The sequence below is a fragment of the Euprymna scolopes genome, chromosome 33 (assembly GCF_053919585.1).
Source record: "Euprymna scolopes isolate OS-2025 chromosome 33, ASM5391958v1, whole genome shotgun sequence".
Taxonomy (NCBI): domain Eukaryota; kingdom Metazoa; phylum Mollusca; class Cephalopoda; order Sepiida; family Sepiolidae; genus Euprymna; species Euprymna scolopes.
The window spans coordinates 14583682-14602552 of NC_136514.1; the positions used below are offsets into that span (position 1 = coordinate 14583682).

General features: G+C 31.6%; 1 protein-coding gene across 1 annotated transcript in view; it reads left to right on the top strand.

The window, feature by feature from the left end:
- Positions 1-205: 205 nt before the first annotated feature.
- LOC145258153 (cubilin-like) overlaps positions 206-18871 on the top strand; it is a 409766-nt gene continuing 391100 nt past the window's right edge. Inside the window, exons 1-2 of the mRNA XM_080115944.1 lie at positions 206-697; positions 16517-16646. Coding sequence (XP_079972070.1) covers positions 561-697; positions 16517-16646 — 267 coding nt within the window. The 5' untranslated portion in view covers positions 206-560. The remainder of the gene's footprint in view (positions 698-16516; positions 16647-18871) is intronic.

Consider the following 18871-nt stretch of genomic DNA (forward strand, 5'->3'; position numbering starts at 1 on the left):
AGAAGAAAATGACTTGTGAAAAGAAAGATATGCAAAAAAAATATAAATATATGACAACAAACAACCAAACAAACAAACAAAAAACATGATCCAAGTTTTTTTTTTTTTTTTTTTTTTTTTCTTGAACTCCATATTTCTTTCCCCAGTTTTGTTTTACTTTTGTTTTTCTTTCTTTCTTCTTTCCGTTTGACAAGAGTCCATTATCGTGTGTCGACGTACCAGTGAAGAGGCGGGCGTCTGTAGTGGAGGTGAGATTGGACCCAGTAACAAATCCCGAAAAATCATTTGCACCACACGGTGGCCAGGGGAGGTCGGTGCACAGCTCAGTCAGCTGACTTCGCCACTCGTGGAATTATTCAAAGACGTTTTCCCTTTCTTCTTTTCTTTCTTTCTTTTTATTTATTTATTTATTTATTTTTTAAACTTGACCATTCATCATCCCGGCGAAGGCGAACTTATCACAGCAATTCAAATAACAACAAAAAAGGCCTCTTCGTTTCGTCTGCTTTTATTGCAAGCTACGGACGAAAGAGAGGAGGGAAAAATCACAAGCAAGCCAAATGTATAAAAAATGGACAGTGTCCGGCAAGGTAGCCTGCTACTTCATAGCGTTTGGCTTTTTAATTTCTTGCCAGCGCGTTACCGGCAAAAGAGTGGGCTCGATATCAAGGACAAAGCGACACATTTCAAGCGAATTGTAAGTTTTAAAAACGTTTGTACTTATTAGCTTTATTGCATATACGACGCCCCTTCTATACATATTTGAAGAATAAATATATATTCAAGATATCCAATTTTAATCAAAAGATTATTTAGAGTGATATATATATATATATATATATATATATATATATATATATATATATATATATATATATATATATATATATATATATCAAAAGTTTGTAACCTGCAGCTAAATTTTCAAATGGTTAGTCCAAAATTGGCTGAATAGTTTGCTAGAGACCGCAAAGGTCAAATCCTTTTAACTTTGAGCTCTTGGCAGCCAAATTTTCCGCCAAAATCTGATTAAAAAGCTTGCGCTCTGTCTGAATACACTTTATGTAAACTTTCAAATGTTTAGACCAAAAATTGGCCGAGTAATTTGGTAGAGACTGCAAAGGTCAAATTTGTTAAAACTTTGACCCCAATTTTGACCCCTTAACATTTATTGTTTTGAGCTCAAATCAAATTAAAAAGTTTGATCTATGTCCAAGTAACCCACATCTGAAATTTCAAGTGTTTATACTCAAAATTGGTGGAGGAGTTTGATAGAATTTTCAAAGGTCAAATCGTTGAACTTTGGCCCGGCGTTGCCTGGGTATTTGGAGGTGTATGGTGAGCAAAAAAAAAAAAAAAAAATGGTAGTAGAAAGGCAGGCTCGAACCCGTATCGCGAAGGAGGAAAAGAATGGGAGGGGGAAATGTGACGTCTTTGCTGTTACGACTACCGTCACACTGAAAGTAACGTAGGTTTAAATTAAGGCTAGACAATCGAAAAGAGGGGATGACTTTCGACAATATCGGCGAAAAAAGCGACCCTTCCCTGTAGAAAAGTGCCCAGTTGAAGGTGAAGAAATTAATGTTTCTAGCCAATTTTTCGATATTTGTTGTCGAGCTTAAAAACGATACTGATCTTGTGAAAATCCGTCGCCTCTGCCGAAAGTTTTAGACAGACATGCAAACATACATTTATATATTGGTAGCTCAAATTTTCGACTCAAACCGATTAGAAATCTTGCCCTATCTCTGAATACCTTTTATGTAAAATTTCAAACCAGAAATTGTCTGAGTAATTTGGTAGAGACCGCAAAGGTCAAATTTTTTTATTTTTTAATTTGACCCCTATTATGACCTCTTAACATTTATTGTTTTGGGCTCAAATCAAGTTATTAAGTTAGATCCATGTCTAAAGCATCTATATCTAAAATTCCAAGTGTTTAGACCCAAAATTGTCGGAGGAGTTTGGTAGAGTTCTCAAAGGTCAAATCGTTGAATTTTGACCCCTTAAAAGCCAAATTTCTGGCCGAAACCGATTACAAAGATTTTTCCCAAATCTCAGTACCCTGTATATAAAATATGAAAATTGACAGAGACATTGTGTAGGAAAATGTACACGGACAGACAGACACTTTCACTTTTATAGATATATATATTGACAGCTAAATTTCTGTCCGAAAACCGATTAAAAAGATTTTCCCAAATCTCAATACCCCTTATGTCAAATCTCGAGTCTGTAGACTGAAAATTGACAGAGTAGTTTGGTAGGGAAATGTACACACACAAACACACACAAACAATTTCACTTTTATAGATATATAAATTACTTTCTACGAATTTGTTTTTATGTAAACTAGTTGGTTAAGGTATAGTCGAAAAATCGATTTTTTAAATATATATAAGTAAAAACAATATTACCTACTTAATTGACATGTCGAAAATAGTTATATACCCAAAACTTACGAAAATTCATCAAGTAGAAGAACTGCTATTATGTTTTTAGTAAAAAAAAAAAAAAAAAAAAAAAAAGTCTATCGCTTGAGAAAACAAATATTGCAGTCATGACACAAGTAATCTAAAATATTCGGGTTTGTATTACTGTACACATAGATTCGAAAAAATTGTCAAAAAACAAATATATAACAAATAAATGTTATCAAAGGCAAGATAAGTTACTTTTCTACCTAACTGGATATATTTTTCGTGTTTTTATTCAATGTAACAAGTTTATTCAGCTCGAAAAGCATACAGTGTTTACCGATGTATTGGAAAATTCAAAATGGCGCCCGACACTCTCTTTAACACGGTAAGTTCTGGAAAAGATGTTATAAATAATAAACTAGACAAAATACTGTTAGAAATTCGCTCATTATATGTTACCGTGACATAAGTTGACATATACTCGGTGTTTTTTAAATAGTATTTTATCTAGTTTATTATTTATAACACCTTTTCCCAAACTTACCATGTTAAAGAGAGTGTCGGGCGCCATTTTGAATTTTCCAATACATCGGTAAACACTGCCTGTTTTTCGAGCTGAATAAACATATTACATTGAATAAAAATAAAAAAATGTATCCAGTTTGGTAGAAAAGTAACTTATCTTGCCTTTGATTATATTTATTTGTTATATATTTGTTTTTTGACAACTTTTTCGAATCTATGTGTACAGTAATACAAACCCAAATATTCCTTTCGGAGTTATGTCCCCTGCGTTTAGACTCCTACCATCTACTTTATAATGTCTAAGAAAAATGCGATTTTACCCAATTTTCCGTAAAAATTACTTTTAACACTAAACAACTGTCTCCTCGATGAATTTTCGTAATTTTTGGATATATTACTATTTTCGGCATGACAATTAATTGATCCGCCAGAGTACATTGGGGGGGGGGGTTGATACAAGTACGTAATATTGTTTTTGCTTAAAACGACATACTTAAAAAAAATCGATCTGTCTACTATATCTTAACAAGCACTAAACCACGTCTTAACAAAACACTAGAGAACAAAGAAATAAAATAAAATAATTATATCTCTAAGTAATAGCAGCTTTCATGAAACGCCCAAATCAAAATTCACACGAAAAAAAAAAAAAACAAGAAAAAACATAGTCGCCATAATAATAAACAATAGTGAGTTTTTTTATTACCTAATCTTGATCCTAACTGAAAACGGGAAAGCAAGAGAAGGGGACGCGATTGATTCTATCAAAAAAAATGTATCTAACCAAACCTAGAGATAGGTTAGTTACGGAAAAATAACAATAACTAGGATTCATAATTGTTTGTTAACGGACATGGTTATGGACTTGAATTATTGGGGCTCATTCAGATTGACAAGTAAAGAAAATACAGAAAATTCTGCTTATTTTTTACGTGGTATAAACAGCGTGGTATAAACACCCCCCAACCACCCCATGTTAAGAACGGCTTTAGCAATATCCCCCTCTAGATCCCCATGTTAAGAACGGCTTTCGAGGTTGGGGTCGGGGTGGGTGTTCATTCTGAAAGCCGTTCTTAACATGAGGAGTTTGGTGTGTTTATAATACGCTGTGCCCTGGGGCACGTCGTAAAAATTTACCAAATTCTGTATGATGTATGTACTCGTTACAGAACGAAGATGTCATATTCCAAAAATTACGTAAATCGATCAAGTATTTTATATAAAACTAAGAAAATAAAAAGTTACGATTTTTAGCGATTTTACTACTAAACTGCATTGGACATAAGGCTGATTTTTCACGCCTCAACTTCGATTTGAGTTGTCTCCTCTTTTTTATTCTATCAGTTTAATCATGGCTGACGAAATCACTGCGACTCATTTAAAATTTGATTTTCTTGAATAATAAAAAAAAAAACTAATTGATCTAAATACGTGATTTTTGGAATATTTCATCTTCGTTCCGTGATTGATATGTACATCGTACAAACTTTTCTGTATTTTCTTTATTTTAATTGCCGCCATAAGTGCCAATCTGAATAAACACCGAATTATATTTTTTCGTTAGGTACCCTCCTTTTCGAATTTTCTTTTATAAAGATAGCGACTATGTGTTTCCGGGCGTTTCGCACGAACCATGAAAAACGCGTGTTATAATATTTCCCGGTACTTATGCAGAGAAGGTACCGCACTGAAATAATAACGTTATTATTTAGAAACCCATTCTTGATACGGGGAGAGGAAGGTGTTTTAAACTATTCTATATTTTCCCCTAACAATTTAATAAACAAAAGATACCGTAAAACTTAAATTGAACATGAAAGTATTACATAAAAAACCCTCCTTTATTTGTAGGTACAAATATGCCTAAAATAATCAGCCGAAACTGAACAAAATATGTATTGTGGGAAGGGGGAGGATTGTAGATAAAAAAACAACTGCGCACGTATCAGATTTTAAGGTTTTAAATTCGAATTTTAAATGTGTTTTGTTTTTCATCTTTTGTGTTTTGAAGTGTGAAATTCGTTGAATATTTTAATAATGATAATTATCTTTCAGATTAGCAAAAAAAAAAAAAAAAAAAAAAAAAATTACATATATATTTTTTTTGCCAAACACACTACTTTTAAATCTTTGAAAAATTAAATTAATAATTTTCTTTTAGTGAGCCCAATATTGCTAATATACCATTTAATAGGAAATGCTTTGAAGAATCGATGCCAAAAGAGAAAAAATCGATAAATAACTGCGCATTTTGTTAAAAATATGATAATTTCTTTCGGCAATTTCTTGCTTATTCATATATGGTGGCCCAACCGTGATAGAAAATGCAGGAGTTGTTTTCAATACACACAACGCCTAGCATTTTCAAAATGGTCACACATCTGGTACTGGCCAGCCTCATTATTGCTTAACTTCGAGGGCTATGTAGTCAACAAATATATATATATATATATATATATATATATATATATATATATATATATATATATATATATATATATATATATATTAAGTGAAGGGTTTAATTCTTTTAAGTGATATATATATATATATATATATATATATATATATATATTTGACGATTAAGTGAAGGGTTTATATATATATATATATATATATATATATATATATATATATATATATATATATATATATATATATATATTAAACCCTTCACTTAATCGAATTAAACCCTTCACTTAATCGTCAAATCAAACGCTAAAAATACATGGCTAAATATAGTTTATTTAGTCCCCTCCGGGCCTTCATAATTAATTTTAAACTATCATTAAATTTTGTTTTTTATTAATTTCGCTACTCAGATCTATAGAGTGATATAAAAAGTTGGAATTATTTGAAATTCAGGTGCTTATATTATAATATTTTTGCATATTCTTATAGCAAACCATCGTAAATCTTATTTAGACGAAAAAAATAATTATTTGGTCAAAGACCTTTAAATTTATTTTTTTAATGTTTTAGCGATAGAGACAAAAAAAAAATGACGGTGAATGATGTGGTTTTGAAAATTTGTTAATTGTATTAAAAATAGAAAAAGTTTTATATTATGCTGCTTTTCATATGATAAAAGGGTACTCATGCAGAGAGTGATCCGTGCTGAAATAATGTTATTATTTAAAAAGCCATTCTTAACATGGGGAGGGGAGGGGTTTTTGTACCTATTCTGTACTTTAACCTTACAATTGAATAAAAAAAAATATCATCATAAAACTTTAATTAAACCTGGAAATACGATTAAAAAGAAAAAAAGAAATAGCGCGGACCACTCTCTGCATTAGCACCGATAAAAGTCAGGCTTTTACCTTTCTGGGGAAAAATTTGCTCAAGAATAATGGATTTTAATAGATTTTAATTTGTTTAAAAACAACAACAACAGCTTTTGCATTTTTTTTTTTTTTACTGTGCTTAAGATAAGCCGTAATGGCCAGATATATTCTGACACTACATTAACCAGATTACTTAGATAAATACTGTTACATTTTTAACAAAAAAGCTACAATAATATTGCGGGGTCTCCTCATTCACGCTGAACGTCAACAGAATGCCCGGCAGCAATATATTACACATGAAAGATGTCGCTGTGGAATTTACACAATCCATGCAAAGAATGTGAGGAATTTAGCCAGAGCAAAAAAAAAAAAAAAAAAAAAAAGTTTAAAAATTAAAATAATATCATAAAAATAACAAATAAATGCTATGAAAGGCAAGAGAACTTACTCTTCTGCCTACCTGGACAAGTTTTGTGTGTTTTAACGGAATTTAAAGTTTTTTTTTCGGTTCGAAAAACAAGCAGTATCAAGCTAGTAAGTTAAACCGGCAATCAAGATGAGCGACGAAAACAAGCCGCATCTGGCGCGTCATAAATGCTTCAAAGGTCCAGAAATAAGCAAAATATTGATAGAAATTCACCCGATAAGTGGTTTTCGAACCGAATAAAAGCTTTGGGTTCCGTTAAAACACACAAAATTTATCCGGATAAGTAGAAGAGTAACCGAGCTTGAATTTGATAAAATTTATTTGTTATACGTATATTTGAATTTTTTATCCTTCTTTTCGTTTGTTGGCTTCTCTGCCAAATACCGCAGGATTTGTGTACTTCTTTTTGACTTCCCGAAAAGGAGCAGTGTTTTTAATTTTTTTGTTGTACTTCCGCATTTATGAACTCGCGATTTCCATGAAATTATTCGGGTGTGCCCAACAGGAGTAACCGGAAATGACCGGGCGAGCCTTATTACGAAAAACACAAATTATTACAATCTCCTCCCCATGTTAAGATGTAATGTTGTGACCCATTGCGCTGTGATAATAGCGTAATATATGTGTTAACTGTGGCAAGCAGGGTCAACGGTCAAAACATTGTTATTATTATTATCGTTATTATTATTATTAATTGATTCGCGCGACGGCGGATCGCTGGATCAATTATTATGATTAGAAAAATAAACAATTAAATTTGGAAAAAATGATTGACGTATAATAACATCGTAAAAGGAATGTAAAAATATAAAATAGATGTAAACATGATTTTTGGTTTGCATAAACAAATAACTAGATTGGGGTTACATCAGCTGTTGGTCTGAAACGTAATGAGAGGTAATGAGACACGTTACGAAATGTAGGTTTGGGGAGATTCTAGGGAGTTGTTAGTTGGACATCAGAGAGAACGGGCGTCTCAAAAAGGGGAGTTGGTCTCTCCATGGCGTAGGAGGTGGCGTCATCTCAGGCAGCCAAGATGTAAAAACGCGTAATCTCTGCAGATGCCAGCCGGATCATGAAAATAAACGTTCGTAAATAATTCAGGTATGTGTTGTGTTATTTACATCTGTTAAAAAGAACTGTTTGCCTACAACTGTTTCGATACGTCCACGTCAATCGTTTCCTGTTAGAACTGTTGCATAAATGTTAAAATATACACACTAGATGATCAACTAAATGATACGACGTATATATATATATATATATATATATATATATATATATATATATACACACACGCATTAACACGTACACGAATATACAGATAAAATATAAAACCCAACTATTCAACATGTACTTCGTTATAGAACATATTCGCATGCACATTACACAACAGACTCCTTTTTGGAGCCCCATAAAATAACAAAGAATGGCAACGATCACTGAAATTCATAAAGTAATACATTGGAAAATATGTCTTAATATCTAAAAACTATACTTGTCAACCGTTTCCGGTTCTTCCCGTTATTCGCCGGGTACACCCGAGTAACTTCGTGGAAATCGCGGGTTCATAAATGCAGAAGTACCTTTTATTTTATTTTATGTTATTTTATTTTTCTTTGGTGCAGGGTGGGAGCCGAACGAATACTTCAAATAGATTGGTCTGTTACCATCCGAGCTTAGGGTTTTAGTTGTCTTTTTATTATTATTGTGAATCCAAATATTATATAGGAGATAAAGACTGCCAATAGTTGTCAGAGGTCGATAAATAAGAATTCAGCATATTTACGAAATCAAAGAAGAATGTAAAGAAGTAGTAAGAAACGATTTTGCCGAAATAGTAAAAGATGTTAATGTTGTAAGTTATCGTCTGCATATCTAGGCCTAGAATTTGTCGTCAAAACTTGGGAATCGCCTGTATATTTTTTGATATCTCTTCTGCGCAACTGTTTTTTTTATATATATATACTAGCAATTCAGCCTGGCTTTGCTCGGGCCCTATGTAATGTTCATAACTTTATGTGCATATATATATATATATATATATATATATATATATATATATATATATATATATATATATATATATATATGCTCTATTTCCTTTTCGGTTTTATTGAGCTTGTACATCTGGTTGAGATTACTTTACTTGTAAATATTAACTCTTTAATATTTATAATATATTTTAAGTTTACCATTTTGATTACCTTGGTAAACTTATTGTAATTTTTATTTCTTATATATATATATATATATATATATATATATATATATATATATATATATATATATATATATATATATATATATATATATATATATATATATTAAAAAGTTTAACTCATGTCCAGGTAACTTACATCTAAAATTTCAGGCGTTTAGACCCAAAATTGGCGGAGGAGTTTAGTAGCGTTTACAAAAGTCAACTCTCTCAACTTTGACCTCTTGGTAGCTAAATTTTCGCCCAAAACTGATTAAAAAGCTTGCAGCATGTCTGAATACCCTTTATGTAAAATTTTAAATGTTTAGACTCACAATTAGCTGAATAGTTTGCTAGAGACCGCAAAGGTGAAATCTTCCGAACTTTAACCCCTTGGCAGCCAAATTCTCAGCCAAAAACCGATTAAAAAGCTTGCTCTATATCTGATTATACTTCATGTAAAATTTCAAATGTTTAGACCAGAAATTGGCCGAGTAATTTGGTAGAGACCACAGAGGTCAATTTTTTTTAACTTTGACCCCAATTTTGACCCCTTAACATTTATGTTTTTGGCTCAAATCAAATTAAAAAGTTTGATCCATGTCCAAGTAACCTTCATTTAAAATTTCAAGTGTTTATACCCAAAATTGGCGGAGTAGTTTGGTAGAGTTTTAAAGGTCAAATCATTGAACTTTGGCCCCTTGACAGACACATTTTTAGCCGAAAACCGATTAAAATTTTTCCCCCACATCTCAATACCTCTTATGTCAAATCTCGAGTCTGTAGACTAAAAATTGATAGAGTAGTTTGGTAGGGAAAAGTAAACACACATGCACACAGACAATTTCACTTTTATAGATATAGAGATACTTATGGTCTTGGCCGAAAAATATCGTTTACTAGCAGGCCGCCCGGCGTTGCCCGGTCGTAAAATACGCATAAATATTATATTCTAATACATACAGAAACTGAGGCATGTGCATGCGAGTATTATGTTTTTTTTCTAAACAATTCACTTCTTGTAAGTAAAAAACAAAGACAAAAACGAAAACAAACAAAAAAATAAAATCAGAAAAAATACTCTGAATGAGATCGAAACAAAAACCTAAAGACAGTGAGTCAATCTGAATAAGCACCAAGCATTTTAGTGTTTCTATATGAGAGAACCCATATCGACCCGAATGTTCCCAACTGCGGTTAACGAAACAAACCGGAGATGATCGAAACAGTTTACGATTTTAAAGCCAGGAAAAGATAATATAACCGGCCATAAGCCTTTCTTCTTAGGGAGCTCGAAAATCGGTAAAAAATAAAAAAAACTCGAAAATAAATATAAAAAAAAATACCGATAGAAATCCAACAAATAACACGGTAAGGTTTATTGGGTGGGTTACTACGAACATTTTGTTTAATTTTCTATTTTTGAGCAATTATCAGAACTTCAAAGACGTAAGCGTCTCGTCACGGCCATTTTATCTTGTTCTCACGTAGCGATCGCGACACTACTTTTTAGAACCGAATAAACGTTTTAAATAAGTGAAAACGCAAAACATTGTTCAGCTAGGTAGACGAGCAACTTAATCTGCCTCTGATAACATTTATGTGTTATATATTTGTTTTTGATAACTTTTTTGTACCCCTGTCCCTTGTAAAACAGAACCCAAAATTCATTTCTAACAATTATAGAATTAACTCATTAAGTCGTCATCCATTGAATTTTCTCGTCAATCCGTATTGTGTTTCTTTCTCAATCATATTTTGTATTGAAAGGTAAGCTTTAGAACTTTCTCACAGATACGCCCCCAATTAAAAAAATGGTCGCATAAACAGTGCTTCTTCTTGGGAAAAAAGCGACAGAGCGTTTGCTTTTGAATATGTCCTTTTAAGCAAAACAATATAACGTACTTACTTGTCATGTCGAAAATGATAGTCATAAAAAAATACAAAAAATCATTAAGTAGAACAACTGCTATTTTAGTAAAAGAAAAAATATAGCGCTAAGGCTGAAACGTTGGTTGCCATTAAGATGTAATCTAAAATATGCGTTCCAAGTGAGTAATGCCCCAACTGTCTGAACTCTTCGCCGTCTACTTTATAACATCTACGAAAAATGCAATTTTATCCAATTTTCCGTCAAAATCACTTTTAACTATAAATAACTTTCTATTCGATGAATTTTTTAAATTTTTTGGATATATTACCATTTTCGACATGACAATTGAGTACGTAATATTATTTTTGCTTCATATAAGATATTTTTTTTCATCGATTTGTCGCCTTTATCGCAGCAAGCACCGCATAAACTTATAAATAGTAGCTCTACGTAACCGGAGTTGCCCGATAGCATTTTAGTTTCACCTTTTCTTTTTCTTTTGTTTAGTCCAATTCTTTATTATTATTATTATTATTATTATTATTATTATTATTATTATTATTATTATTATTATTATTATTATATTGTATTTCGGACCAGATAGCATTATGTAAGGGTATCTGCTCATGTTTTTCGTTTTTATTTATTTATTTTTTCATTTTCTTAATTTAATGAATTTTTAACATGTTATAAATAAAATAATTACTTACTATTGCGGGCCAATAACAGTCTCGTTACACCCACATTACATGCATTTAAAGAAAATAAATAAATAAATAAATTTTCACCCAGATTTAGGGTTAGTGGTATACCTAGGGAAATTGTTAATCAATTTCGCCATTTGTTTGTGTGACTGAATATTGGCCATGCTTCTATCATCCACGCCAGAATTATAGTTCATTCAGGAACGTGCAGAGGGCATGGTGGGTGCTAGGGATGCCCAAGCACCTGCCCCTTTTACTCCTGTTTTTAAAGTGCCCTTTTCAGAGGAATGGCCTTTATGCCTGTGCCTCACTGAGTAGAGTGGACTTTATGATCCTTACTATATTTTTGCGGTCCTGGATATGACCTAAAACTATATCCGATTGTGAGGCCCCACCTTGCGGGCCTTGGGGAGTGTGGAGCCACCCTTTAATTGCCATTGCTCCCAGGTCCACTCTGACCCGGAGTGGTAGTACCTGTTAGGGTCCCAACTATGGGTTAAATAGGATCTGACTTAAAAAAATATATATATACTCCATTAAAATCATTCCTCAAAATAACTAGATTCGGCATTAAATAACCTAAAAAAGGTTGATATGCCGTAAAACAAAAACAACCAACCAACTATATTTTTGCCGTTTTTTTTTTCGCTTGAGTACCTGCCCTGAGAAAGTTCTCTGCACGTCACTGCCCAAACGTTTGCCTATCTATTCATTCACGGCCAATCCAACATATTAAGATTGCTCTAATTTCTCTGTCAATTTCTACAAGCAACGCTTTTTTTTTCTGGTCTCCTCGACAAAGGAGGGATTGGACCTAGTAATTCACTCCCGTTTGTCCATTCGGTTATTCGCACTTTTCTCAATAACAACGCGTTGGATTCTTTTTAACAAACATTAGTCATGGTGAAAGTAAATTTTTGCCAAGAACGAATTTTCCGGGATAACTCTACCCCCCCACCATTATAGAGGTAAAATTTCCTCTTAATCGTTCATCTGTTTGCACGCCTTGAATTTTTAAAAAATTTTGCACAAACGTTAGTCATGATGAAAGTAAATTTTTCACTAGTGGAGGGAAACCCTGAATGCTCGGCTTGTTAAATATAACGTCATTCCTGGAATCAACAATTGGTGGCCAGGTACCAATTTTCAATCTTCTATTTCTTAAATATGTCTATCGTTATTAGCTGCCATTAAATGTCAATTGGTGAGAAGACAAATTTTACAGACAACTAGCCCACCGTCTGGTGTTGCCCGGTCGTAACATATGCTTAAATAAATTCATGCAGATTTCGTATTTATTATTACAGAGCCAATTCTCTGTTGATTATTATATTGTACTCAATATATAGTTGTGATTTCCAAATTAAAAAAAAAGTAACTTAAGTGCCATCAGCTAGAATCGAAATGAAAACATTTAGCTCTTCAGCTTTATTCGTTACTATCTATGCCAAGTCCATATGCATATCAAAACTTAAAAAAAAAATTGATGTAGTTAAACGTATAAACTATATATATATATATATATATATATATATATATATATATATATATATATATATATATATATATATATAATAAAAAAAATCACCTTGAAATTTATTTATCTTCAAAGTGCACTTTTATAAATTTTACAAAGTAAGGTATAAAAATCTCATTTAAATTGAATCAAAACATTACCTTGGATTTATTTTATGTAATGTACATTCTGTTGCACTTTAAAAAAAAATCATTGAAAAATTTATATCTATATCATTAATTGCTAGATGAAAGATAATGTTTTTAAAGTGCATATAATATTTTTAAAGCCTATAGTAAAAACATTTATACAACAATATATATATATATATATATATATATATATATATATATATATATATATATATATATGGTTCGATCCCTAGAATCAGTTAAACTACGCTGATGAGAGGTAATGACCTTGAAACACGCATGTACGTAGATTACTGTTTTAAAAAATAATAAATAAATAAAAAAAAACAAAAAAACTGTTATATACGTCTAAAATTAAAAAGGGCGACTTTCGAAGTAAATAAAAAAAAAAATGAGCTCCGAGGCGGGGCCAATATTAACCGTATGTATCGCTTGCAACAACAACAACAATAACAAAAATCTAAATTTATAAACGATAAAAATAAACAGTATAATTAATCTAGGGATTATGGCCTAACGGTTAAGGCACCGGACTGTGGTAAACATGGTCTGTTACACTACACTGATGAGAGGTAATGACCTTGAAACACGCGTATACGTAGATTACTGTTTAAAAAATATATATATATATATATATATATATATATATATATATATATATATATATATATATAACATGTTGTTTAAAAATTTTCATGCCTTGGATATATATATATACAAGTTAGAAAAGCATTTCATCCAAGGCATGAAAATTGTTAAACAACATGTTTTTACTGTAGGCTTTAAAAATAAAGGTACAAGATTCAATTTGAAATTTATTTATCTTCAAAGTGCACTTTTATAAATTTTACAAAGTAAGGTATAAAAATTTAATTTAAATTGAATCAAAAAATTACCTTGGATTTATTTTATGTAATGTACATTCTGTTTCACTTTAAAAAAATCATTGAAAATTTTATATCTATATCATTAATTGCTAGATGAAAGATAATGTTTTTAAAGTGCAACAAAATGTACATTACATAAAATAAATTCAAGGTAATTTTTTTATTCAATTTAAATTAAATTTTTACACCTTACTTTGTAAAATTTATAAAAGTGCACTTTGAAGATAAATAAATTTCAAATTGAAACTTGTACTTTTATTTTTAAAGCCTATAGTAAAAACATTTTGTTTAACAATTTTGATGCCTTGGATGAAATGCTTTTCTAACTTGTATCTTACCTTTTTAAGATTATATTTCAAAACTCTCCTTCTCTCTATTTCAGTTTTTATTTCTCCTCACACTACAACTCATTTTTGCAACCCCCTCTTTGTATTATTACAGGTCTGAATATTCTCTCTGTTTCAGTTTGTATTTCTCCTCACACCACAACTCATTTTTTGCAACTCCCTCTTTGTAATACAGGTCTGGATAATGAGAAAATCTTAATTTTTTTAACAGAAACTTTAAAATAACTTTTTTAGATTAAATTTTTTAAAACTTCTTTCAGAATAGAAAATCTTTAAAATTTAATAAGGAACATATTTCATATAGGTTTCATTAACAAATATTCAGTACATAACGAGAAAAATAGAGATGAAAATTTCCAAAGGACTGTATAACTGGCTACGGTCAATAGTAGTCCTCGTCAGTGAATGTCTTTTTTATTGTTATTCTATTATCATTATTATTTAAAACATTTTGTGTTCTGCTTTTTCGCGTGAGGACTAATATATATATATATATATATATATATATATATATATATATATATATATATATATATATATATATATATACTAGCAAAAGTACCCGTCGTTGACTGGGTTCAAAAACAGCCTACAGAAAATGGACTCCGATTTATGAAAGTATGATAGGTTATGAAAAGGAAGGATTGTAAAAAGATAGCTTCGAATTTGAGGGTATCAAAACCAAAGCAAAATATGATGAAAGTAAAAATAAAATAGATAAACCCCATAATTTATTATACCATACCTGTTCACACTGAAACACTTATCACAATATTCTGTGGATCTATATTAAAAACCTTATTAAACTTTGTGATATATTTCAATTCTATGGAGGTCAGGCGCGAACGAACACCCGATAATTTTATTATACCATATTTCTTCAAACTGAAACACAATTATCAAAGTATACTTACGCAGATAGATATGAAAAGTCTTTATTAAAGTTTTGCCTATTTCCATTCTATGGAGGCCAGGTGCAAACACAGACTCCACAATTTTATTATGCCGTCCCTATTTAAGTTAAAACATACTTATCAAAGTATTATTATGTACATCTATATCAAAAACACTTGTAAACGTTTTTTTTTAATTTTTAAATTTTTTATTTCCATACTTTGTGGACCAGGTGCGAACGCAGACCCCACAATTTTAATGAACCACCGTTCTGCCAGATTAAACATACCCATTTCTGTGTCTCGATACATCATCTATCATTATATGTAATCAGTTTTTTTAAAAATAGTCAACCATATAGGAGCCTATTCGTGACCACACACACGCACACACACACACACACACACACACACACATTCAGCTTTATACTATAGATATATGTATAATGTACTAACACACTTTCCGTTGTTGCCCACATTAAATATGCATAAATAAGATATTTTAATTCATGCAGATTTCACATCTATTATTATAGAGCCAATTTCATATCTATTATTATAGAGTCAATTTCATATCTATTATTATAGAGTCAATTTCATATCTATTATTATAGAGTCAATTTCACATCTATTATTATAGAGCCAATTTCATATCTATTATTATCGAGCCAATTCTCTATTGATTATCATATTGTACCCAATATAATAATACTGATTTCGAAAGTCAAATATGACTTGGAATGCCATCAGCTACAATCGAACCCAAAACATATGACTATTTAGCATTATTTATTATCGTCCGAGCTATGTTCATATGCATATAAACACTCCAAAAAACATTATTAAAGATGTAAATGTATATTTTCACATGCGTAGACTTACATCCGCCCTGTTCCAGTTTTTTTTTCAATTTTAATCCCCTAACAGCTATTTTTACCGGCTAAAAACCAAATCGAATTTGTTCCACATGCTTAAATCCACTATATGTAGAGTTTCATGTATGTAGTCCAAACATTGGCAGAGTAGTTTAGTAGAGATCGTTTCTCACGTAAACAGACAGACAATATTACTTTTACATATAGATAGATAGATGGAAATAAAATGATAAAACTTGGTTTGGTAGAGTATTTCATTGTAATGCGTTAGATATAACTTGTGGTTTTGTTTGTTTTCTTTTATTTATTTGGAAGGTGGTGTACGAGTTATCGAGTGTTAACTATTCTATACTTTTACCACAAGAAGTTTTACAATTTTGTTTACCGTTTTGTTTATCTGGTTTCAGGCCGCGCATCGTCACAAAAGATGGTCATCTGCTGTTCATGACCGGAGTCAACCATAATATCACGTTTCAGTCATCGGCCGGAGGATTCGTAAATGTTGATGGAAAAAATTTAAAGGATTATTTTGCAAAGGTAAACTTACAAAGATTTGCTATTTCGTGATATTTAAGCATTTTTTTCCATCTCTCCTTATGTTAAAGATGGCCTTTGCGTCCTTTTTTATTATTATTTTTTTTATTATTATTTATTATTATTATTTATTTATTATTATTTATTATTATTATTTATTTATTATTACTTATTTATTATTACTTATTTATTATTACTTATTTATTATTACTTATTTATTACTCTCTATTAGTTCTCAATCGTTTATTTTACTAATTCGTTTACCTTTACGTTTTCTTGTTACGAGTACTTTTACGTTTCGTTTACGTTTATCAATGTTCTTACATATACGTGTGTGGGTGTGTATGCTCTTACATATGTTACGTGCAGTTCACTGTTATATGTGTGTGTGGGTGTTCTTGTCCTACACAGTTTCTTTTGCCTTGAAAGTCTCCGAGATGTATGCACAACGTAATGTGAACATACCTGCTTGCCTTGGCCAGCGGATGATGCCTTCTGGTCGCTGCTGGTCTGCCATCTTGTGGGGAGTGGTACTACTGCAGGCAGATTCATTAATGAACACAAGATGGGATTTGAAGCTTCAATCTTTTATTCAAGGCAAGCTTATCATCTTGGACCCTGGTTGTCGGGGAGGGACCCAAATTTCCGTCCGCTTCATCTGCTGCCTAAAACCACTCTCTGCCCCTGTGGTCGTCAACTGGGAGGCCTCGACCACAATCCCGTGTCACCTCTTAATTTCTGGTGCATTCTATCTAGGTCGTCAGAAGGTCACTTGAGTTTGATGGCTGTCAAATCTAACCTTCTCTGACCCTGCTAAATCGCTGATGGGAAATCAAATATGCTTATATCTTTCTATTTCTAAAAAATCTACCTATATAGCATTTAATCTGGCATTCCCAATACTACACTTAACATTTCTCCAGTCTAATTACATTCCTACAATGTTTTATTAATGAAAATCTGATTTTCATCGATTATTATAATAAAGCTCAGCTAATTCTTGTTTCCCTAAGGTTTTTTCCTGTATGTTTATCACACAAAATACATGCTAAAATATTCGTCAGTTTTAGGATTGAGTAAATGGAAAGTGCTCTGATGAACTCATTGCACTTGTGATCTTTTGACGTACATATCTCTGACAAACCCGCTTAGCAACAAAATCACACCCCTCCACTGTTGAGGCCCTTAAATGTCAGAAAACTTTCTACTCTAATAGTTTCTTCCCTCGAACAGCTAGACTTTGGAATTCCATTCTTGCTACCTGCTTCCCTTACTGTACTGATATGCAGAAGTTTAAATGTAATGTAAACCAACACCTTGTTAATCTTTCCTATACATGATCCCAAATAGTAGCAAATTTACGTCCAAGTGGCGATATGCCTTGTTAGGGGTTAACGTGAGTAATAAAATAACTATCTATACAGATATACAGTGTACCACAAAATTGAGTACATCTCTCATTTCTTCATCTGTTATATATGCTGCAGGCAGACTACTTTTCATTGTGTCAGAAAATCATTTTTTAAGTGTTGTCCCATAAAGAGATATACTTAAATATTTGAAGAAATGTTAGGACTGTACTCACTTTCGTGATACACTGCATATTCACATCTACTTATAAAGATCTGTGTATCTTTATTTCTATATATTACTTACGTATAAGATACTGTGTGTGTGTGTGTGTGTGTTTGTGTGAGTTTGTTTCCTATGAACTCGGAAGCGATTGGGACAATTCTTTAAAAAATAGAAAACATTACTGAATATGTAAATGAGAATATTATTCTCCCTCCCCACCATAATTTTTTTTTTTGTGGGTGATTTGCATGTAAACATCCTGAAAACTTCAGGGTATAAAAAAAAATCAGTTATCTTAGAATTTAGAGAGGGGGATTAGTTTTGTGTATAAATTTAACATAAAATGATCACATATTTCCGAGTTAGATATCTCTAATCGGGTAGCGTTTTAAAGATATACACAATAACATCAAAGTCACTAAATAAATGTTAAAGGTGAAAGGTCCACAATTTCTAAGAAAGATGCTGAAAGACTTGGCGGTATTTTTTTTTGATAATTACATATCCTTCCTTAACCCTACCACTAACCCTAAGACCGGGTTGCAACAGACCCCCTCCCACGGAAGTCCCTAAAACCAGAAAATGCTTATGTCGTTGAAACACTATTAGATCGGAGAGTGGGTGATTGTTTAACATCGAATTCACTAACCCCC